The 24262-nt window shown below is 44.3% G+C and overlaps 2 protein-coding genes across 4 annotated transcripts in view; one reads left to right on the top strand and one right to left on the bottom strand.

Annotated features, from left to right (window-relative positions):
* The window catches only part of ARHGAP1 (Rho GTPase activating protein 1), a 29712-nt gene extending 23135 nt beyond the window's left edge, over positions 1 to 6577 (bottom strand). For 2 of the 3 annotated variants that reach the window (XM_081002021.1, XM_081002022.1), the window contains exon 1: positions 6416 to 6577. The gene's annotated coding sequence lies outside the window, so the exon portion shown is untranslated. The remainder of the gene's footprint in view (positions 1 to 6415) is intronic. The other variant, XM_081002023.1, reaches the window with a different exon arrangement.
* A 59-nt stretch (positions 6578 to 6636) lies between these two features.
* The window catches only part of LOC308463449 (uncharacterized protein), a 34942-nt gene continuing 17316 nt past the window's right edge, over positions 6637 to 24262 (top strand). The window contains exons 1-7 of the mRNA XM_080981856.1: positions 6637 to 6743; positions 6854 to 7062; positions 10166 to 10227; positions 12371 to 12672; positions 13308 to 13394; positions 14363 to 16047; positions 21214 to 21358. Coding sequence (XP_080837982.1) covers positions 6722 to 6743; positions 6854 to 7062; positions 10166 to 10227; positions 12371 to 12672; positions 13308 to 13394; positions 14363 to 16047; positions 21214 to 21358 — 2512 coding nt within the window. The 5' untranslated portion in view covers positions 6637 to 6721. The remainder of the gene's footprint in view (positions 6744 to 6853; positions 7063 to 10165; positions 10228 to 12370; positions 12673 to 13307; positions 13395 to 14362; positions 16048 to 21213; positions 21359 to 24262) is intronic.

Below are 24262 nucleotides of genomic sequence, written 5' to 3'. Positions count from 1 at the left end.
AAAATTCACCAGTGTTTGTCCAAATTCTGAGTGTTGAAGGGAGCTGCGATTTGCACAAGACCTCTTCCCTTCTCCTTCAATGCTTACATAATTATTTCATTGTCCTTATTTTCCAGATGGCTGTAAGCTTATTGCGCAGCAAGTCAAATCACATTCCTGTAACCAGACAAAACACGACATATATGGGCAGATGATCTTCAAGGCAGATCAGGAAGTATTCAGGGCACAGCAGATCAGCAAAGTCAGCCTCAGCTATTCTTTGCTAGTCTCTCCAGGCTGAAGGAGATGCTTGACCTCAGTGGGGGTAAAGAGCAAGACACTTTGCTCCTCTGAGCTATTAGCTAATGCTGTAACCATGCTTAAATTGCAGTCAACCATCTGCCCTTAGCAATATACCCAGTTTCTATGGAAACTCTAACCAGCATTTGCCGTGACTCATTCGTTTTGAAACAACTCTAGTTCCAGCAACTTACTCTCACAGTTATCTGAAATTGTCCAAAAAAAAACCCTACCCTGGCAGTAGGATGCAGACAGCCCCAAGCTTTCTTCTATCAAGGGATTCTGAATATTCTCAGCTCGTGGTGCGCAACTAGATCACTGCAGTGTTGGGGGGGAGGCTACAGTTTTGCCAGATCTGCACTAGCAAAGCACTTAAGAATAAGTTATGAGCTCTATGAGGCAGATATGCTACTGATATTCATTTTGGCAGGAGAATTTATTATTTTTACATCCCATGTACAGAAAGAAGACTCTTGCTGAACATGGAAAACTGGTTGTTGAATGTAGACATTGCCAAACAAGTGGATGGGAAAGAATTTGGAGTACTGGGTATTTGGGATTCTGCTGAACAAAACCCATGTGGTATTTGTTTATATAGCTTTATGGACGAATTTACATATACATTTTCCTCACGATGACTTAGAACTGGGATCATCAATGTGGTTCCTGGGTGTGCACATACACCTACAGAAGTCTTCCCTGGAGCACCTTACCCTGCTAAGTTAAGCTTTAAAAAAGGACTCCAATTGTAGCTAACAGAACATGTGGTGTGCATGTGGATGAGGTGTGCGGCACTCTCAACAGTTTATCCAATTTATGTGTACCCACAGGTCCAAAAAAAGTTTGGTATCACTCTACTGAGAAGCTTACTGAAATGACCACCACAGACCAAACACTATAGACAAATTTCATACCACCTAAAAAACTTGAGTGTTCAGTGGAGACTGATCCTACTTCTAGCAGAGAGTTAAGCATATCTTAATTCTTCCTATCATATTATGAAATAACTCCTCTTACTCTGGATCTTTCAGCTAGGTCTGTTCTCCATTTGGAGGCAGACACAGTGAAAATATTTTTTGAAATCCCATTTTCCCTAGTGTCAGGTAGTGTTGTAGCTAAATATGCCTATTCATTTAAAAATCTGATCCAGATCTAAATGCTTTTACACAAAAGTCAGCAAAATAAAAGAGTTGCGCAAGACTTCACCAACTCACAATATTCAGCGTTCAGACTCAACCATAATCTAGACTCCTTTAACATTCCATGCTCTAGGAATGGTGAACCTGTGACCCTTCGGATGTAGGATTACAGTTCCTATCATCCCTGATCATTGGCAATGCTGGCTGGATAAGATGAAGGTTAGAGTCCAACAACGTCTGAAAGGTCACAGGCTCACCATTCCTGAGGCATGAGATGTTAAAGGACTTTAGATTATGGTTGAATCTGACTGCTGAATATTGTGTTGAAAATTCCACAGCCTAGCCATATAGACTTTGTGTTTCTACTTCATTTTCCCCCCATGTGACAAACATCACTGAGATCTGAACAACTTTAATGGGTTATTCAACCATGGGTTTACATTCAGGAATGTAAGAATGCCTGAGGAGTCTTTGACTTGCACATTCTCCTCCCCTTGTACATTACTGATTCCTGAAAATCAGTAACTGATTACTGAAAATCAGGACTGAAACTTAGCTGGCTTGCTTTTTCATCCAAACTGGAAAACCATTATTTCCATTTGCCTGAAAATGATACTGTGTTCTCATAACACCAAATTATGGTTGGTGTTACATTTGAAGCACCCTAAGCTTCATATACCATGGCCATTCATTTGTTGTATTATTTAGCAGTAGGCTTTTCTAATCTATGCTTCACTGAAATAGTTATCAAGAGTGGATACCAGGGGGTGGGGAAAGAGAATGTGGTATTTCTAATTAGCTGCAGGTCCTTTCTGGATTCTATCCAGCAGAGCCAATCCCTTAGTTGACACTTATTCAAGGTCAAAGCAGAGCTCAGTTCTAGAAAACAATAATGATCTAAGCTGCTTTCCAGAGTTGGTTTTCAACCAATTCCATACAGCACAGTACAGGAAAACTCTCAATAGGCATAGTAGTATTTTTAAAAATATACTTAAACTATCCACTCTTGCCTTAATTGGTTCTTTATGAGGACGAGCTGCTGATATTCCTGTTTGTAGAGAGTATAGCTTTTTGGGGGGGGGGGGGACATTCTGCGCAATTTCCAAAACTTTAATGGAGTTGAATCAAAGCCACATATTTCAATGCTACAAAGAGGATTTGAATAAGTGGTTTGTTACCAAATATTTTTATGGCAGGTTCAATCAGTTTCCCTCCCTTACTGTAACAGAACTTCATCACTGCTGCTATAGTTTTTTGTGCTTTGGCTTTCACTGCCTCCATATGGCACTTCCAAAAGAGGGTTTCACTAAAGAGTAGGCCCAGGTATGGTATCTAAATGAGCAAGTGTGTTCTGTAGCTTTCTGATCTAAGCACCATTTATACCTAGGACCAGGGCATTTTTTAAAGTCAGAACTCACCAGAACTTGGTCCCACACCTTTCAGGTGGGCATCATTGTCATTATAAGAACAAGGGAGCTGTTCATAGTGAGTTCTGGCACCTCTTTTTCTAAATAGCACTGCCTAGGACTGTTTGCCAAAAAGCATAATCTTGGTCTTAGAGTATTTTATGGATAGGCTTCCCAATTTATTGTATGTGCTGAACACCTCCAGGAGCTTTTTGAGACCCAATCAGGAATGAGAGAGGAGCACTAAATCATTTGCATACATCAAGATTGAGCTTGTTCCTAATTACTGGAGAGGGGTGTTTGCATTGGCTCAATATGGCACCAAATCATTCATATAAATGCTAAAAGGAGTGGGAGCCATAATGCAACCTTGCTTCACTCCTTGCAACATTCTAAAAGCATCAGTCACACCACCATTTAAAACTACTCTGACCCTTATTTATGTGTTGCTATACAGCAAATCTCCACAGGGAAACTATTCCATAGATGCAGTGTTATAACAACTTGTTCCATACTTCCATAAACCAAATTTCCTTAAATGATAACTGGAAAAGGGATCTCTCTGAAGACATTAACTGCAAGAGAGGTTTTCAACTAATCATAGTTCTAACAGCTGGTGAGTTAAGATTCCTGCTTTTAGGTCATGGGAACATCACACCCTACTTCTTTCATATTATCAACAACCCTGCTGACTCAATATAGACGTGTCCACTACAGCTGTTTGCGCCTCCAGTGCTGCATTGATTGTGAAATCCACTTAATTTTATCCATATTTCAGTATGGTAAAGAAAGGCAGCCATTATGATTACCTAGCCAACACTGTTTTCAACCTCAAGGGGAGGGAGCAGAAGAGTTAAGCCAAGGTAGTCCCTCCCTCAGAAGCTACCAGCTTAAATCAAACAGGATACACTCACTGAACAACGCAAACTGCTGAACACCCAGAACTGAGTTAGGTGACAGAACTAAAAAGGCACCACACCTTTCCGGTCAGATCATAAACCTGACTACTCAGCCCTGCCTCAGCCAACCTTTTCCAGCTGCTGAGCTTACACTGAGACTCTGGAAATGTTACACAAATTCAAGCATGGGGTGGGGGAGAATTGTGCCACATGTTTAACGCACATGCCTACCCTGCTTCCAGGATAATTCTGTCTATTTGCTTTAGGGTTTTTACTGCAAGCTCAAAGGACATGAAACCATAGATGCATAGAATAATCGCAAACATTTCATTTAAACCAAAGAACTTTAAATTTGACTTTTTGTTCAGCAGGAACAGCTGAACATCAAAGACTCCCAAGCAGGCTATATAATCCCTCTAATTTCTTTCACTCATTATCTCAAAGCAAAAATTTGTCATGAAAGTGGGCATTCCTGTCATATTTCCTTCTTCAGAATGCTCTTCACAAGTCAGACATAATAATCCGATAAGTGGCTCCATCCATCCTAGTTCAATGCTCTGTTTATGGACATGCATGAACCAAAACACAATAAATAATGATTTCTCCTTAAACAAGTGCTATCACACCTCTCTGGTTTTACTGAGCCCCTACCACACCTCACACTTCCCACTCTTCTCTTTTACAGAACTATACAACTCCCCCTTTCTTTCCAGCTCAAATACGTAAACCACAAAGCCCTAGTGACAATCTTGTGATGGGCCACAAAGTCTTATGCAGTAGACTCAAGTATTTGTGGGGTTACATTTACCACAGAAGCATGATGTAAGAATCCTGATAAAAGCAGGATAAAGCAGTTTCTGTGAGATGATTTATGCAAACTAGCAAAGCATACATTTAGAATTACCAGACTCAAACCCCCAAAGGGCTCCAGAAACTTTGAAAGTTTAAATTAAAATAGTTACATACCACCTCTTTAAAATATCAAAATGGAGTGCAACAAAATAATTCAGTGTAACAAAGCAATTCTATATACAATAGAAACAGTCCGATAAAAGAAACATAACACAAACACAGGAACCGGGAACCATTCAAGTCATTGTATCAGAGGCCAGGGAAGCCTCAAATAAGGTAGCTGTGTTTTTAACAGCAGACGAAAGCTCACCACAGCAGGTGCATCTCACAGGCTGGAGGCCAAAAAGGAGAAGGCCCTCTTCCAGCTTAACATGAGATAAGTCTCTGTGGGCCACAGAATAAGTGACAGGGCCTTCTCTGAAGACCTTAGCGAGCAGACACATCTATATGGGAGAAGGCAGTCTCTCAAATAACCATTTTCCCCTTAAGTTTAGGAATATGTAGGTATAATGAAACCTTCAACTTTGCTCAGCAGCACAATTCCCTCAACACAGATATTATATGCTGCAGCTTCCAAACCAGCCTTAAGGCCAGTCCCACATGGACCAAACTGCCATAATGCAGTCTTGAGCTTACCAATGCATGGGTCACTGTAGCTTGGCTGCACTGGTCCAAGAATGGTCACAGCTAGTGCAAGAGTACAAGGTGGCAAAAGTAACCTTTAGCCACTGAGGTCACTTGTACCCCCAGAAATAAAGAATGATCAAGGAGCACCCCCATATGACATTCCAGTTCCAGTAGAGGGAGTAGAACCCTGGTCCAGAAAAAGCAAACTCCCAAAATCCATGCACAGAGCTAGTCGCTTACAGGGGCTTGGTCTTAACAGGATTCACCCCCACTTCCTGTGCATACCACATACTCATCCAGGGCTTGCACAGTCACACTTGATTCAGATGTAACAGAGAAATGGAGTACCATGAGCATATGCTTAACTCCATGGTACAAATGGGGTCCCTAGTGGAACCCAACAGCTTCATACAGATGGCAGTGGAGACATCACAATTCACTGCAGCACCCTTCTGCGTAAGGGACAGGAGGCCAACACGCAGTCATCCGACACTACTCTGCGACAAGCCCCATTCAATAGAAATGGGGAGTTCTGGCATTATTTTTGTGGTGGGAAAGTCTTTATATGTTTGCTTTTAAGCAACCCACACCCCTTGACCTTACTACCCCTGCTTAACTCAGTTGCAAGTATTTCCCAAATTGCAAGTATTCCCCCCCCAAAAAAAAGTGTGCAATGTGCACAGGTGGCAATGGTTTGGGTGCTAAAATCAGTTCACTTTAAAGTAAACGAATGTTTCCCATCTCTCCCCACCCCCGCCGCCTTTAAGCACCTGCACGCACGCGCACACTCCTAAAAGCCTCCCCAGTGTAGGCACCTCCACCTCCAGCACCAAAAAAGATCTTCAGGAAAGGACCGAGGGCGAGGGGGGGGGCTCCTTAACAACAAAGGCATGGGGGCCCCTTGGGTTGCTGAGGGAGCGGGGGGGGCGTCTTCCAAAATCTGACATAGATCTGAACCTGGCAGCCCTGAGAACGACGACACCCACGGAGATGGTGGGAGGGTCGAGACAGAAGCCCAGCCCAGAAGCCTGGCAGCGGCCCCTGCTTGACAAGAGACCTCCCTCCTTCCCACCGAAAGTCACGCTGAGGCTGGAGTCGACGCATGCGCCCTCCCTCAACTTCGTCCCCAGCCCCCCGCTCCCCCCCCAATAAGCAAGAGAATAAACCCAGAAGCAGCCCCGCCCCTCGAAGCGGCGCCTGGGCCTCCACTCACTATTTATCTCATGAAGGTGTGCGCGGTGGGGGGAAGGGAAGAGATGCAGCCCCGACGCCGACGACGCGCGCCCAGTACGGAGTTCCTGCGCTGCGCGCTCCCTGAGCACTCCTCCGCTCGCCAGCAGCCGCCACTCCCGCCTGTCAAACCCCCCTTTCACAAACATCCGCCTCCGAACCGGAAAAAGGACGAGTCTCCGTGGCAACACGCTCCCGCCTCCTCTGGGAAAGGCCGGCGAGAGAAAAGGAAAAGCCGTCCGGGCGCAAACACGGCGCGCTGCGCGGAACGTTCCGCCCAGGAGCCGTTATGGAGCAGAGCTCCGGCCAGAGTGAGGGCGAGCGGGTGTCTTTCGGGAGACGGGAGGGAGCGGAGAGCGCTTGCGGCCCCGCGTCCTTGATTGCTCTCACCGTCCCTTTCGTGTCTCTGCTTCCCTTTCAGGTCGGCCCCCGGACGCGCGCGGCGGCGGCGGCGGCGGCTGGTCCTGCTGCCCAGTGTGGAGCCTTCCTCGGGGCTTAGCCCTGGGCCCTTCCCTGTCCGCCGAGAGGGGCCTTGGGGTGTGGTGTGTGGGGAGCCCCTTGCAGCCGGGGGCGCTGCTGCTCCTGCTTGGTCCGGAGGAAGAGGAGCAGGAGGCGGGCGCCTGCCCGGCGGTGAGCGATGGGCGGGCAAATTTGGGCCTGCAGTCAGATCCCTCAGGCCGGTGGGGGCGCCCTCTCGCGACCCCCTGCCCGGCCAACCACATCTAGACGCCCGACCCTTCTCGGTTGCCGGGAGAAGGGATTCTGGCAGGCGCAGCTTGTTCTATCCACCAGTTAAGAAAGCAGCTTGCTTGCCCAATTTCTCTCTTCAAAGTGCAGCTGTTCTGGTCTTGGTGTTATCTAATCACTTTTGGGTGGCCAAAAATAGTTTTGATTGGTTTCTGGTATCCTTGACACCTGCGCATGGATGGGAGAAAGGGGATAGAAGGCATTTCCCCCCCTCTCATAATGCTAGCGCTTCCCAGTAAGCTAACGAAACGGGGTAGAAAAGGAAGTACTGTACTTACACAGCTCATAATTAATATGCAGAATTCATTGTCACACTATATGGTGACCACTAGCTTAGGTGACATTAAAAGATGATTTTAAAAGTTCATAGGGAATAAATACCAATGGTTATTAGCCACAGTGTTTCGGCAACCGAATGCCACTGAATACCATGACGGAGTGGCCTATTGCCCTCATACCAGACTTGTTAGAATGCTGAGCTAGATGGACCTTTTGTCCAAACTAGCAAGGTTTTTCATTTACAGATGGGTAGCCGTGTTGGTCTGCCATAGTCGAAATAAAAAAATTCCTTCCTGTAGCACCTTAAAGACCAACTAAGTTAGTTCTTGGTATAAGCTTTCGTGTGCATGCACACTTCTTCAGATACAGATACAAGGTTTTTCATGTTAGAAGGTAATTGCACACACATCTAGCTATGGTGCCACAGTTTCCTCTTTCTGTCTATAGAGGTCTGAACTGTAGTCACTTCATGTTACTTAGTTGTCCCATTGAGAATGTGCTTCAAAGGTGAAGTTTGTCTCTCCCTTCCTCATGAAGCAGTCATGTATCTGTTCCATCATGCACACAACTCAGACCTCACTTGGCATACCCCTGCTCATTGCATGGGTTGAAACTGACTGAATGTGGCATGATGTCTGCTCAGTTTATATTCCACTTTACTAGTAAGTACTCAAGACAACTTACAGTCAGACACATTTTTATCCACTCAACAATTCTGTGAAGGAGCACTGAAAGTTATTGTTGCTCAAGGCCACTTACTCCTCTATTCTTATCTGAGCAGTTTTAACATTTGGTCTCCTACATAGTCTAGCCACTACTGCGCACTACTTCCAGCTGCTTAAAAGGTCACTGCTGAGTGACCGCAACTGTGTAGGGAGAGTTGGTCTTCTGTAGTATCAGGCCATCTAGCGAGGCAAGTATTTACTACAACTGAATGAAAATGGGGGGATAGTTTGTAGCTGCTGAAGCTCTATAGGCAAACAGTTCACCACATGGCTATATTTCCCCAAAGTGACTTTACAAGTAGTAGTATTACAAATAATAATCTAAGCTCATCCCATTTCTGACAACTCAGTTGAACATGTGTTGAATTACAGTAGTTACCAATAATTCTTACTGTAGATCTGAGGGCTGAACATATAGTAGCAATCACTGTATCTTGGGATTATTTTTTTAATATCTAAAAAAACATACTGCAGAGGGAGGATAATGGGATGGTGAAGCAGTGCTTAGGGAATATGATTAACTCTTTCCCCTTATTTCCATGATTGAAATCACACAGTGCTTACTTCAGAGTAAGGAAGCGATCTTTACTCAGGCTAGCAGCAAGCACAGGTTCAGTCGTAAAGAGTTCAAGTTACAAGAGCAAGATAAGTGATTCAGAACTGAATAACTGAGTTGGTAGAGCATGAGACTCTTAATCTCAGGGTTGTGGGTTCGAGCCCCACATTGGCAAAAGATTCCTGCATTGCAGAGAGGTGGACCAGATGGCCCTCGAGTTCCCTTCCAGCTCTACAATTCTTGGTTCTATTAATGACGCTAGAAGATGTCCCAATGGTTGTCTCACCCCTCCCACCAAGTTTTAAAAAGTCTAGGTGGAGTATGTTCACTCACGAGACTCTCTTGCCTCACTAGCCTGCTGCACACACGTGTGCTTCTCTGGGGCAGATGCAGCTGATCCCACCTACAAAAGTGGTGCCACGTTTGTGGCCACTAGACTGTCCTGCCCCTCTCCCTGGAGCTGCTCTTGCTCAGCTCCTCCCACTGGCTAGTCAGAGTCATCCTCCCTCCCTAATAATTATCTGCGCCTCTCAAGAGGAGCAGTGACAACAGCTAAGAGGATGTAGCTTTGTTTCACTTTTTCTGACATCTAAAGTTGCATGGAGAAAACCCACACCCTCCACCTCCAGATGCCCAATCCTGATAGGGCCGAGGGGCTCATGACATTACCTGACTTCCTCCCCACCTCCTGGAGGCAAACAACAGCTCATTCATTTATTTTTATTTTGACAATTTATGTATTGCTTAATTACAGTAGTCTCTTAAATAAAGTACAATAGTGTAATACAATAAAGATAAAAATCAGTTGAAGCCATAAATCAGTCAATTTCATTTAAATGTCTGCCAGAATAAAAACTTCTCAGTAGGCACCCAGTGTTCAACAGGGAGGAAGATTGTCTGACCTCAAATAGAAGGGAGTTCCATAAAATTGGGCCCACAGTACTGAAGGTACAGCTGCTAGAGGATGTGAGCTGTGCATTTAAACTTAGGATGGTAATTTCAACAAAGGAAACAGTGTGAAGTCTGTGATCCAGGTGAGGGTGCATAGCTGCTCTCAAGTAAATAAAAAGCAGCGTTTCCCAAACTTGGGTCTCCAGCTGTTTTTGGACTACAACTCCCATCATCCCTAGCTAGCAAGAGTAGTGGTCAGGGGTGATGGGAATTGTAGTCCGGAAACAGCTGGAAACCCAAGTTTGGGACACACTGATAAAAAGACATTGGAAGACCTAACAGCATATTGCCTACATTATATGTATGTTGGCCCTGAGGGCATAGGCCACCACACTCATTCTTAATATGCCAGCTTGATTGTTGAATTGACCCTCATGTGAAAAGGACAGCTAGCCCATTAGTTCTCGGCTTAAGATCTGCCCGTGGGAATTAAAATACCTCTCTAACTGGGACTCCCCTTACTCTCACTTTTCAGGAACTTCCACCAGCTTGCTGGAAAGAGGCTTCTGCTTGCAACAAGATAGCAAGCTGGAAAAGGTGAGAACAGCAAAACTCTGTGGGTAACTTGCATTCTCCTTTACAACTTTCTCAGCAAACTTCATACATCTAATGAAGTGGTTTGTTGGCTACGATCATTCAAACCATAATGAACAAGTTAGGGTCAATTCACGCAAACTGTTTTTTAACTTGTTTGTAAACCACATAGATGTTTTACCATCAATCCTGCTTGAGTCAGGCTGAAAATTATGTAAGTTGTGAGAATCAGACTTTAGTATTTATCTCACCAACAGCACTTAACGTTTTTCCGGCAACCAGCATGGGGCCATTTCTGTTGAAAAGCTTGTGGCTGCACCACAAGCTCAGTGTTTGTTATCACAAACTGTAGTGCAGTGATCACTTGATGGTTTCTTCAAGCAGCCAGATGAATTTTCAGCATATGATGATGTGAAGGAATTTATTCTCACACATCTCAAAAATCAATCCAGATATATAACAGAGCAATGAGATGATCAATTTTGCTCCATGGCTGGGACCAACTTGCAGTCAAGTGAGCCAAAATCAGATATGATCCTGGAATGTATTTCTGATGACTCTGTATGCCTCTGTAAATCCAAAAGTAACTAGTGATATTGTGAGCGGATATATAGGTTCTGGTATGTTAGCCACTGAAGAATGGGTGATAAATGTGTGATCAATAAATGTTTTTGCTGCAGATATAGAAACTGGCCTGTTTAATAGCAACTAGCTCTGCTCTTTTCCTCTGTCACCCCTAGGAGCTGAGCAGCTCCTCTGCTGTCTGTCTTCTCATCTTGCAACTTTTTCCTAATGCTGAAGGAAATCAACTACAGGGTAGGCAGGCAGGTCAACCAACAGAATGAGGAAGAAACTCAGCAGAGTCACTGTCCTTTCTCCTTGGGTTATCTTGTGTCACAGACGCTGTAATGTGGTTCTGACAGGCAGGAAAGCAGAAATTGGAGCTCTATAAGCCCCCCACAGCAATGCAGCAGGCAGCTGATTCCTGCAACAAACAGGCTTCCATTCTTCCACCAGTCAGCTGATGGGCAGGAGAGCTGAATCCTTTTTGCAGGCATCAGCTGCATGAACAAGTTCCTTGCAGGGAACTCTAGGGAAAGCATTGGCTCTCACCTATCTGGGCAGTAGAGCTGAAGCCTGCTTTCCCTAACCAATGCACAGTCAGGCTCCCAATGTGCATTGGCGTCTGTGTCTCTACCTGCCCCATATATGATGTCATGTATGGGGCAGGTGGGTGTAATTTGGGGAGAACTGCCTTCTGGGCCAAACTGGAACCTTTGGCAGTCAAAATCTGGTCTTCAGCCTGGAGGTTCCCCACCCCTGATCTAAAAACAAAGGAATAATCCCTCCCAAATTTGGACTGCAACTCCCCCCAGATCTAGCCACTATGACCAGTGGTCCATTACATTAATGGACTTGACTCAATTGGGCTCATTAATTTCATTGGCTCTGTTCTGCCTGGACTTAATTGAATACAACTCAATATTTTGCAGCTAGCAATAAATTTCTATTCAGTTTAACAAAGATCTCTTAAATAATTATTCATCTTTCTAAAAAATAGGATGGTAAATCTAAATATATTCATTTAGCCTTTGGAGAGGGCAATTTGACCAATCAGTCATGAGCCAACAATTTTGTGCTGATTAAATGTCCTATATGTGACTTTAAATATAACAAACCTTGAAGCACCCGCAAGTCTTTTGTACCCTTAATCAGTACTCTTGCATGGCCACTATCAGAATCCATTTTGTTTGAACTAGGTGTTTTGTTACCTGTATGGTTTCATAAACTGCTTTCAGGAAAGTTTAAAGGTTCAATCACTGTACCGCTAAGGAGGACCCCTGCCTAAAATTCTGGAGAACTACTACCAGTCATTGTATGTGAACAATGCTGAGTTAGATGGACTCATAAATCTGTCTCAACAAAAGGTAACTTCAGAAAAAGTATTCTGAATTAACTTTTCCTAGGAGTCTGCTCAAAAAAAACCGTCAGGATCTATAGACATATTAGTTGATAGACCTGTCTGAGGCCCCCTTCAGTCTTGCATAACACCCACCTGCACTGCCTCTCTAGAGCCTTGTCATGCCCCTGTACTTCGGACAAAGCCCATATTGGATACTGATGCTTGGCATAATGTGTTTTACAGCTTGGTGAAGCAAAGCCGGGATAAAGATGAGGCAAATGTGGCATTAGTTTGGATCAATGGGGAGCTCCACATCAGAGTATCCTGTCCCATTGCTGCTGGCACTGAATTGCTGTACTGGTTAGCAGAGGCCAGTCCTGCTTGCCTGGAAAAGAATGCACCAACAAATATATCAGATGGGGTATTTGTCGCAAAGAGGAAAATGGTAGAGGAGCAGCTAGCTAAGACCACCACTGTGGAAGCAGAGACTTTGACACAGAAAGGAGATGCTTCCCTAGATGGCGATGCAATAGATTCCTTTGCAGGTACTGTACCTGAATTCCTAGAATCTTAGTCAGAAGGGGGTATCACTGGTGATTTAAGCAGCATCGGAAACAGGAAGGGTTTTTATTCTTTAAAAAAATGACTTAACATACTTGGTAATAGAAACATGCATGTTCCTTAAGCAAAGAACTCCATTGCCAAACTCTGCACACGCAGGCAACTGTAGTTGAAGCACCCTGTGTTTTGTCCTTCCTTTCACAAAAAGAGTTTATGGTACATGATTTGATTTTCACAGACCTAAATTGTCATCTGTGAACAAACTCAGACTGATAGTAATATTTTAACTTGAAAGTTAGGGGCTCCTTTTTTTCCTTCAAATGATACTGTGGGAGGCAACTTGTTCAGAATGTATACACTCTCTTGCTGTGAATAAGGAATATTTCTTCAGTGCTTTCAGGGCACAATCCCCTGAGAGGCTGGCTTTCGGCATCCCAAGTACAGAGAATGGGAACCAAGTGTGGAAGCATATTCTTGCCCAGGACAATTCAATCAGCCCACAGCCAGGCAGAAGTGGAACTCAGGCCAATGTCCACTCCTCTAGCCAGTGACCTTTATTTTGCTCAACAGCACTGGCCAGCCCCACCCTTGCAAACAGTGCTTTGCTATTTTATTGCAGTGCTGGAGGAGGCGATTTCTTTGAGAAGTGCACATGGTGAATCAGAATGTTTATCATGCCAGAGTACATTTGATCAGATATCTGAGGGTATGTCTGCACTAGAAGCTTATGTTAGTTTTATACCATTTTAGCAATCATGGGTACCCACAAATAATCTTTGAGAGTTGTAGTTTGGTGGGGGCACTAAGAATTATTGTAATTCAGACTTTAAGCTTCAGCTCTTGATGCAGAATCCAGATGCCTGACTTTAGGTGCAGTGCACAGATTATGGTTCCTTCTTTTAAGTTACGGTTATTTGCATGTTCATACACTGTGAGGAGCCTATTTAGTTACTTATGTTCCTGGCCCTTTCAGATATGTGGGCAACTCCTGTCTATAATGGTAGAATCAGTCAGGCTTCTTACTATCTCTGTTTCCTCACACACAATTGTGTACACAGAACTTCATTTCCCTATGACATTCTATATCCATGTCTGTTTCCTTAAGAATTTTCTTAGGTGAATTAAACTGCTCAAGGTAACTCTGCTTGTTGTGAATAAGGGAGAAACACAGGTCCCTGGTATTGTGACTGTGTGGATAAGCTGTTTTAGTTTGCAATTCTTGCTTTCTAAAGAAAACAGCAAAGATTACAAATGATAAGAGTGTTGAAATTTGCTGTTTCTACACATTTCTGTAACCTCATTCTAAGTTATGTAGTAAAGCACTTCAGAGAAATCCAATTTGCATCAAAAAGATTAAGGAAGCTGTGCTTCCAAAGTGAGCCTTACAGAAGATACTGAAATATTCCTCCCCAAATTCTAAACTTTTAGAATATTTAAATTCAAGCAGAGTTCCCTAGCTATAACCAGCTATGTTTCAATTCGCAGAAGCACTGCTTTGATAACTAGTGGGACTTCTCAAGCCTCTGTGCTCAGCAAAAGATCTCTGTTCAGCATGACTGAGGCAGTGGGTGGGGAGTGGAGCAGTGCATAGAAACAGAGGTCTCACCTTGAAGTGTCAATAATTACTTTGTTTTCTTTGTTAAGGGAGCTAATGGTTACTGGTTCAAATTGCAGGTGCTCTTGATATCCCCAAGGTTGTGGAGCAGAAAGCCAGAGCCCATTGTCTTCCTTTGCTGGATAAGAAGCTGCCAGTCAAGCAACCTCCTGGCCTGGAAAATGATCACAAGAAAAGGAATGAAGATGGGTTCCTGCAACATGAGCTCAGGGACTCCAAGGAGCAGCATGGAGAGAAGCAGCCCTTTGTGAGGTGCTCTGTGGCGGAGGAGGGTGGAAGTAAAGAATATGGTGTGCTGCATCCTCAAACAGAGCAAGTGAATGAGACACTATCCAAGGTAAAACTGACTGACATGTGTTCACAGCCGCCCCCATCCAATGCAATTCAACCCAGTCCTCACTTGGCTGAGAAGGTGGAGGTGTTGAGGGGCCAATCTTGTGCTGAAGGAGCCCCCAGTGGATGTGCCATGTCTACACCCAGGGCAGAGGAGCAGAGTGAAAATCCCAAGCAGGAGGAAGTGTCTCCAAGCAACATGGGTGGTGCTCCACAGCTCAAGGAGGCAGACCACGAGCGACGATACCGGTGTGAAGAGTGTGGCAAAGCCTTCCTGCAGCTTTGCCACCTGAAGAAGCACCACTTTGTGCACACTGATCACAAACCATTCCTGTGCACAGAGTGTGGCAAGAGCTATAGCTCGGAAGAAAGCTTTAAAGCGCACACACTGGGCCACCGAGGGGTGCGGCCATTCCCCTGCCCACAGTGCCACAAGAGTTACGGCACCAAACGGGACCTTCAAGAACACCAGGTGCTGCACACGGGCCAGCGCCCTTTTGTATGCCCTGACTGTGGGAAATCCTTTGCCCGTCGGCCCTCTCTTCGGATCCATCGCAAAACCCACCAGGCTAAGGAGCCAAGGCCATCTGCTGCCGCCGCCTGCCAGTGTGTGATATGTGAGCGGCAGCTGGCCAACCCTGGGTCATTGCGCAACCATATGCGGCTGCACACAGGGGAACGCCCATATACCTGCCCCTACTGCCCCAAGTCTTTCCGCCAGCAGGGCAATCTCCGTGGGCACCTTCGGTTGCATACAGGGGAGCGCCCTTACCGCTGCCACTTCTGTGGAGATGCCTTCCCGCAGCGCCCTGAGCTGCGCCGTCACCTGATCTCCCACACAGGTGAGGCTCACCTGTGCACAGTGTGTGGGAAAGCACTGCGTGATCCCCACACGTTACGGGCTCACGAACGTTTGCACACAGGCGAGCGCCCTTTCCGCTGCCATCTGTGCCCCAAATCCTATCCTCTGGCCACAAAATTGCGACGCCACCAGAAAGCCCACCACGCTGACAAGCCGCACCAGTGCCAAATTTGTGGCATGGGCTACGCCCTCCCCCAGAGCCTGCGACGTCACCAGCTTGAGCACAAAGGAAACCTAGAAGGGGATCCATCCAAAAGGGGCACGAAAGCCCCCCAGGAGCTGCCAGCTTCAGAGCAGCCAGCTGTGCTGGTAGTGCACTCTGTGGACAGGGCAGGGCCTGGAAACCACACAGAGCTCCTTATCACCAATGATGGGCACTATGTTACTGCACAGCAGAGCTCTGCCAAGCACAAGAACGTCATTGAGATTGCTGTCTCGGACACAGAGAAAGAATGCATCATTGTGCAGGAGCAGGGCTCCGCCAGTGACATGTTCATTATTCAAGAGGATGTCAGTTTTAGCACAGTGGCAGAGGTGGTGGAGGTGGAGGTGGGGACATGACTGTCAATCTTTTTGCAAATAGCATTAAAACATCTTTGGAAGTCTAAATGTGCTCTTTCTATGTGTTTGCAAGAAAACAGCATGTGGGTTATGAAATATATACTGGGATGTTTAGAAGGGAATAGGTGACTTCAGTTTGGCCAAGGCTATGGCTGGATTCCCACCATCATTTCCAAAGCCCGTAAGCTTGGGCAAAAGCCTGATAGATGAGGTTATGCCTGGAAGAAAACCTTCACTAAGCATCTCTTCTATACTATCAGAATTTGTTTCAAATTGATCCAGTGTCAGGAACTGTACCAGTTCTGCTTGTGTGTTACATATGTTTAGTGAAAACGTGGCAAAACTGACTGAGTGGTGAAGAGTCTGCAGATTTCCACATGGTTATGCACATATGGTCCAAAAATTAATGCAGTAGAAAGTATGGAAGTATATCTTTTTTTAAAGTAAAAGAGCAGGAACTTCCAACAATTTTCTGAGGTGTGCAAGGATTATGTCAACACCAGTGAGGGTTCAAAGTTCTTTAGCTTCAAAGGTATAAATAACAGGAAGCTACTGCTCCTGACTCATTTGCCCAAACTGTGCTTAGATGTGCTTTAACTTGATACTTGCTGAATCTGAGTAGGGGATGAAGCCATCAGATGCCTGCTTTAATTACAGCTAACGACAACATTGGCTAAGATCCAACTCCCACATTAGCTTGGTGATGTAAGCAGCTCTCAAAAATATTGTGATAGCACATGCAGTCAATCGTGTGACTCAGACAGAACATATAGGTGTTTCTTTTGCCAGTTATACCTCTCCATGGGCTTGTGCTGGTGATGCTGTGATAGTCACCATGCAATCTAGCCAAATTGTGGTTGTTGGCTATGTATATTATTACCATGATGTGGGGTCCTGACTGCCCAGAGACATTTGTTTGATACCTACCAAGACAGTGTTTGGGTTTTGCCCAAGTCAACACATTGCAATCTGAGTGAGAATTGTAGATCCCGAGTGGCTGCAACTGTAATCCAAAGGTTTGCTTTTAAAATCAAACCAATTCATTGGATCTGGTAAATATCATCTCAGCAGTTGCATATGATACATGTGTTGCTGGATTAGACCACTTCATACTGCAGGAGCAAGATTCAAATGGTGACAGTTTTCATTCACATGAAAGTAAATCAATGAGGAAGAGCTTTGCTATGCCTGTAATGCATTTCATTGCAGTATATAAAAACAATGACAAATGAAAATGTTGCTTAATTACATTGTCTCGTTTCAACATAGTACTTTGCCAAATTTTCTACTTTTGTTTTGTTTAGCTTTTCCTTGACAGTGAGTATCACAGACTTCCTGTCAGGAGGTCATGTTGCACCATAGTGTTGCAATGTATAGTTAGTAGTTTTGGTCCAAGCTAATTTGAATTAATGTTGGATGGGAATTTTTTTATTTTCCATTTTTATATCACTTTATGCGGTTGTATTCACTACTTGAGAGTAATTTTCTTCTTCCCAGCATCCTGTGGTGATAGGCCAGTCGGGTATTTTAACACATAGGAAACTGAGCCAAGAGAGTCTGAATTGCCCAAAGCCAAATCAAAACTTCACGGCTGGGTAGAAATTGGATTGCGAGTGTCTGTGGTCCAATATGACATTTTAACAGTCCTTCCTTAGTGCTTTGCTATTTCCAGAAAATATATTGAGATTTGCACTTGGGTTTATTCATTCACTAGGTGGCTCCCATTGTCAACAATATCATTTATTATATGGTCACAGCCTCTGCAAAGTGATGTTCATTTACCACATGCTTCCTTCTTGGATACTTAGGATGGGCCAGCTGTCATTTGGTTCTGGTACCAATAGGTCACATAACTACACTTGTTGCTTTTCTTATGTCTCTGCTACCCCCACATTTCCAAACCATTTTGATAAAGTAAACAGATGCTTGAGATTACAGTACTGACTTCCTATTGTTGGGCTCACCCAGTGGTACATTTACAAGCAATCACAAAGGAAGCAGTCTTTTGAGGCAGTAGGATTTGGAGCAGTGATCTAGAATGGTTGGCATGTATGTTTTTTGTCTTTTCCAAGAGAGCTTTTGCATGAATCAATATTGACACAGCTGCAAAGTGACTTCCTGATGCCAAAACCCAAGAAATCCGAGCATGAGTCAAAATATCAATCTTCTGTCATTGCTGATGTGGTGTCAAGCACGTTTGTTGGTTGCGCTGATCCCAACCAATCACGGTTTGGAGGGAGGTGTCTTACGCCAGTCTTTTAAGCATATGCACTTGTTTGCATGATACACATGGTTGGAAAACAAGGGGTTGGAGGTCCTGTGATAATGCCTCAGACAAAAAAACTCTTTGAGCCACTTATGTAAGAGCTCGAACACACAAGATAGTTTACTATCTTTTGTGTCATGTTTAGAAGGTGGCGAGAATTAAGCAAACTTGGGTACCAGTTTTTAAGTTACAAAGTTATTGCAAAGACCAGCCTGAATGTAAACAGGTCAAGGAGAGGTGGAGCCAAATGGAGATAGCCTCTCATCTGAGATAATTGAGTGGCCCTGCTTCCCATCTTTCTTTCTGCTGCAACCTGATGGATTGGCAGTTATTAATATTTACTAGATCTGTATGTAGGAATGGGAAAGAGATTGTAGCAGATGTTATAAGGTGAAAAGGGGACTTGTTCAGGAAGTTAGAAATGCTGAACTAAGAAGAAGAAGAGAAGAGTTTGGATTTTATATCCCGCCTTATCACTCCCCTTCAGAAGTCTCAAAGCGGCTAACATTCTCCTTTCCCTTCCTCCCCACAACAAACACTCTGTGAGGTCAGTGGGGCTGAGAGACTTCAAAGAAGTGTGACTGGCCCAAGGTCACCCAGCAGCTGCATGTGGAGGAGCGGAGATGCGAACCCGGTTCCCCAGATTATGAGACTACCGCTCTTAACCACTAAGGAGGGCTACTAGTCTGATCTCAGCCTTCACAAAGGTTCAGGTTTGAGAAGATGTTACAGGAATCAGTGTTGTAGTCTTGACAGCTTGTGAATGTTCTTCAAAAGTTTCCCTTCATACATGGGCCAGAACTCTTTGTCTGCATGTTCTCCTGTGGTTGAACTCAGGCTCTGCCTAAATATCCCAGTAAGCTAGACCCAGAACTGGACATTTCTCAAATCTCTCTGCTTTGTTGTGTGTTAGAAAGAGACTCTGTGTTCTTCAAACTCTGCAATCTGTTGGAGGTGGGGACTGTGCAATTGCTCTTTGTACAAGTGGCCAAAGAGTCACTTCCCAGCTACCCTAATGCTAATATTTACTTGCGTACCATGGAGATAACAAATACTGACTAGAAGACCATTACAGAAGAGAGACAGAGAAGAGCAAGAGAAAGGGGGCTGAGATTGATAGTTCTCTAAGCTCCTCCTACTCTTACAGTTTGTCTCAGATGAGGACGGGGTAGGGACCTGTTTTACTAAACGGTGGACTAATTTGGAATCTCCAAAGACCTAAATTCCAAGTGATGAATTTGATGTTGCTAATTTCTTTTGATCAAGAGTATACGGCTCAGATTATGGCCTTTCAATATCTAACTGTACTGGCTCCTAATTTAATTATTTTATCAATGAGACTCATCTCAATAAATTTGAAGATAATAATTGCTTTGCTGGATTTATCAAGTCCAGCATTCTGTTTCTACTAGCCAGCCAGATGTCTCTAGAAGCTCAAAAGCAAGGTAATAGTCACTCTGGGGTGTTTTCTTCATCTGATAGTCAGAGCTGTGCTGCCCCTGAAAATGAAGGTTCCATTTAGCCAGGGCTATTTTCAGGGGGAACTCACTTGAACTCAGTTCTGGCATATGTCAGGTGGGTGCCTTTGCTATCTAAGAGAATGAGGGAGGCATTCATGGTGAGTTCTGGCACCTCTTTTTCTTGAAAAATAGCACTGCATTTAACTAAAATAGACTTTGATGAACCTTGCCTTTATTAATTTGCCTAATCCTTTTAAGAAGTTGCCAAGGTGCTAGTGACTATCTCCACATCTTATTGTCTTACATTATGTGTGAAAAAGTGCTTCCTTTTTAAGTCCTGCACCTAGTCTGTCAGCTACACTGAGTGTACATAAGTGTTATGAAAACAGAAGACATTTCGCTCTAGCTGCTCACTCCAAGCAATCATGATTTTACAAACTTCTGTGTTCCTTCTTAAAGTAAAACCCCATGTTCTCAAGCCTATCTTCATTTGAAAGGTGCTCTGGGCCTTTGAGTTTAGCTGCCTTTCCATACCCATTTGAACCCAATGAAGTTTTTGTATTCAATTTTGTATATTGTATTCAATGAATATTGAATATCGTGTTCAGTGAATACAATAATTATTCATCTGTATTTACCTTACAGGACTTGCACTACAATCTTGAAGAGTTTATGACATGCATCTGTTTGAAAATTACGTTTACCCATTAAAAGTGGCTGGTCAATATACCAAATATTTGTTTCAAGTTCATTTATGTCCAAACCACAATTAAACGGGGAAAATTTAAAAAATACAAATGAACTGAAACAGGACGCAAATATTTAATGACTTGACTCCTTGGTATCTTCCATTTGTACTGACTTCTTGGACTCCTCTCCAACACATGTATAATCAAGCACCTCTCTTTGGTCATTCAGAAAGGAGTCATGGGGATCTCATTGGATTTTTGCTGAGAGACATCCAAGAATCAAAGAATTATAAATTGTGGAAAGGAGAAGAAATTCAGTCTCTCGGTGTATTCTAGAACAGGATCACAGAAGTAAAGACAGGGAATAGACCTTTTGGCATCTGGATTAAATATCTGCAACAGGAGGATTTTCTAAACAAATGGCAGTTCCCTTATTTTAAGCCAGGATAGCCAAATGTCCTCTGCTTTATGAAATAATGCCGTAATAATAAGACGTGCATATTGTTTCCTAATATCAGTCCATGTTTATTTGGTGTTCTGAGACCACAAACAATCTAAATGTGTGGATGGAATTGTTCTTATTCCATTGGTTGCTTGTGCCACCAAGGCACCTGAAAGCAAAAATGCAAGGGAGGGAGAGAAAAACCAGGATGGGTGAGATAGTGAGATCTTCAAACTTACTGTCCCTGACATACTGTGACCTGGTTCCTGTTTCTTCATCCTGGTTCAACATTAACCCAGGCTGGGCTGCAATCATTCTTCATCCATTTCCTCTGCAATCTTCCTGCAGTCAGGCGCACACGCAATGGGACAGAGCAGAACCAGAATGCTGAGGACCCTTCTCCTTGCCATTCTTCTGGACCTCTCACTGAGCTACAACCAGGGTAAGGAAATCAGCCCGCTCAGCAGTGAACAGGCAGCAATCCTAAGAACATGTGCTAAGGGGATGAATGTTGAACTCTGGGGTTTCTGAGAAAATGTGTAGGCTTGTGCTGCAATTGACTAGTAGAGCAGATAGCAATACTCATTCTGTTGGCCTCCCATATTGGAAGTTCAGTGTGGCAGATCAAGCATCCAGGGAAAATAGGAAGCTTTATTATACTGAGACCATTGATCCATCTATCTCTTATTGTCTACATTCACTGGCAGTGGCTCTCCGGGGTCTCTCCCAGCCCTATCTGGAGATGCCAGCAAATGAACCCAGGACCTTCTGCATGCTAAGGGAGGCTCTACAACTGAGCTACAGCCCTGAATCCCAGCAGCAGCCCCATTGAAAGAGACTGGCATGGCATGGCTGAGATGGAGAGGATGTGGCAGCTGTATAGAGAGGCAGGCATGTCACTCCATGTTTCAGAGACTCCCAGCTTTGCAGCAGGAAGGATCTCAGGTGATAACTGAGGAAAGATGGTGGAGGTAGGGCAGCGCTGTGCCAGAACACTCTCTCTCCAGACCAGTTATCGTTTAGCTTTTGTATTTGAGTATGCACACTTGAATAACCAAACACATGGGAGTTACATCACGTGATAGTGTGTCTTTTTCCATGCTTCTTGCTGGAAGATTGATGGGATGGGGGGGAGGGGGGAGGTTCCCCAATGGGCGCCTCTTTGTTGGAGTTCTTTATCTTAACAGGAAGGCTCTTCTTTACTCTTAATAGAGTTAGCAGGAACATGGCACTTACCAACAGATTAAAATGTACTCCTCAAGTACCTTTTTGAGGAGGGGCATGTGTATGCAGTTTAACCACCTCAGAAGCAGGGTGTGCTCTCAATGTGAGTTGTATCCAACTAAGCAATATACATCAAGTAATGCATTGAAAAGAATTGTCTTATGTTGCTCACGTCCATCAATTTTAGTGGTTTGCATTGGATACAGCCTTCTGCCTGCAATGGCAGCTTCCTGAGGAGCAGTTGTATTAGTCTATTGCAGCAGCCAAAGCAACAGAGTCTTGTGGCATCTTAAAAAATGACACAGTGGACTCTAGTCCATGAAAGCTTCTGCCAAATTGTTGGCCTTCAAGCTGCCACAGGGCAGCCTGTTGTTTCTCTCTCCAATAGAGGAGACCTGGTCAGAAACCCTGTCTCACCTTTTCCTAACCTGATACCATTCAGATCTTGCTGGACTACAGTTCCCATCATGCCTCACCGTTGGCTATACTTGTTGTTAGGCTGATGGGAGTAGGAGTCTGTCAATATTGGAGGGCACCAGATTGGAGAAGGCTGCCTCTGTTCCAACCCACCCCATAGCTTGACGCTTTCCGTTGTGGGGTAGCTCTGTGAGTCTTCTCATCCTTCAGCAACCATTGCAAGACCTTAATCAGATGGAGGGGGGATTTATACCCCTACCCATCCCACAGACCAAATTTCATGGGTGGGTAGGGGACATACCTGCCAATCAGCTGATGTTACAATTATGTCAGGTGACATGGTGCTTTTAACCCCCTGTAATCAGCTGGTTGTTGGGTGTTCAATGCTTCATGCAGGCCTCTGAAAGGAGCTTGCAAAGAGCCATGCCCTATGCTTTGAGGTCCCAGCAAACAGCTGATTGTTGGTGCTTCAGAAGACAAGTGTGCAGCTCTTCTGAAGCTGGTTGGCAGGACTTCGGAAACATTGAACAATCATCTTAAGGAGCCTCTTTTGTTCCAGCCTAGCTTCCCTTTTACCTGCTCAAACCTAGTATCACCTAGTATCAAAGGCTAGTATCATCAGATGACTGGCAGGTAGGCATGGCTTGACCAACATGGCCTAATTATCTAGCCTCATAGGCCAGACATTCCCCACCCCTGACCGAGACTGAAAGTTCTAATGTCTGAATGTGAAGAAGGGAAATGAGAGGACTACAAAGGTTCAGATTCTGGGGTGGGCAAACAGAGACCAGCACATGTGCCAGCAAAGAGGCACACAGAACGAGGGCTGAGTAAATATGTTTTTCTGTGCAAACAGGAATAGGGTAAGTGTCCAGAGAGCAGAAAGAGACCTGCCATTTGGAAGTGGTCAGTTCTGGGCACAACCCTGATACTAAACTGAACAAGAGTCTTGGTTCTACCACCATAAGGCCAGAATACACTAGAAATATTATTTTCTATTTGGTGCTTTGTGAATACTTTTTTTCTTATTCCAGCAGTCTTTTTTTATCGAATTCTGATTTTATAAACTCATGTTTATTCCTATTGTATTGGGTCTCCTGCACGCTGCTTAGAAATGACTGCAGTCAAGAGGCATGCAAATGGTTGAAATAAATAAATGCCATATAGGTGAAGATTAGGTGAGAAATTCACACTGGGTTGTATCCAGCGCTGCACACATGGAGTTCCACTGACAGTAGTGTTGGATCAGCCCCATTGAGATCTAGAAGTGAAAACTGGGCATTTGGCAGAACTTCCTGTTTTGTCTGTTGTAACACAAGACTGTCAACGGTTGGGCAATGCATTACATCTGTAATCAGGCAGCTGGAGCCTACAAAGGGGAGAGCATTGTAGGAATGTAGAGCTGATATCCTGAAATATGCAACATTATACTGAAAACATGACAATGGCTTGCCCTTCTCCACCATGTGTGGTGTACCTTCGTGGGCTGAATCATCTGGAAATTTTCTTTGTAGCAGCTTTCTGCAGGTGCCCAGTTCTGGTTCTGGACCACTGATGTCCAGACTGTGTCATCTGATCTGTCTGTGTTTGTGTTGTGGTGGTTAATCATGTCTTGGAGGAGAGGGCTGGCTGTAGGGTCCTTCCCACTCAATGGTCCTTCAGAATTACAATACCCCAGTGAATAAGCCTCCACACTAAGGACTGA

Source organism: Podarcis pityusensis (genome assembly GCF_964106645.2).
Source record: "Podarcis pityusensis genome assembly, chromosome: 1".
Taxonomy (NCBI): Eukaryota; Metazoa; Chordata; class Lepidosauria; order Squamata; family Lacertidae; genus Podarcis; species Podarcis pityusensis.
The sequence above is the reverse complement of the archived record's forward strand: the minus strand, read 5'-3'. Positions and strand labels throughout refer to the sequence as shown.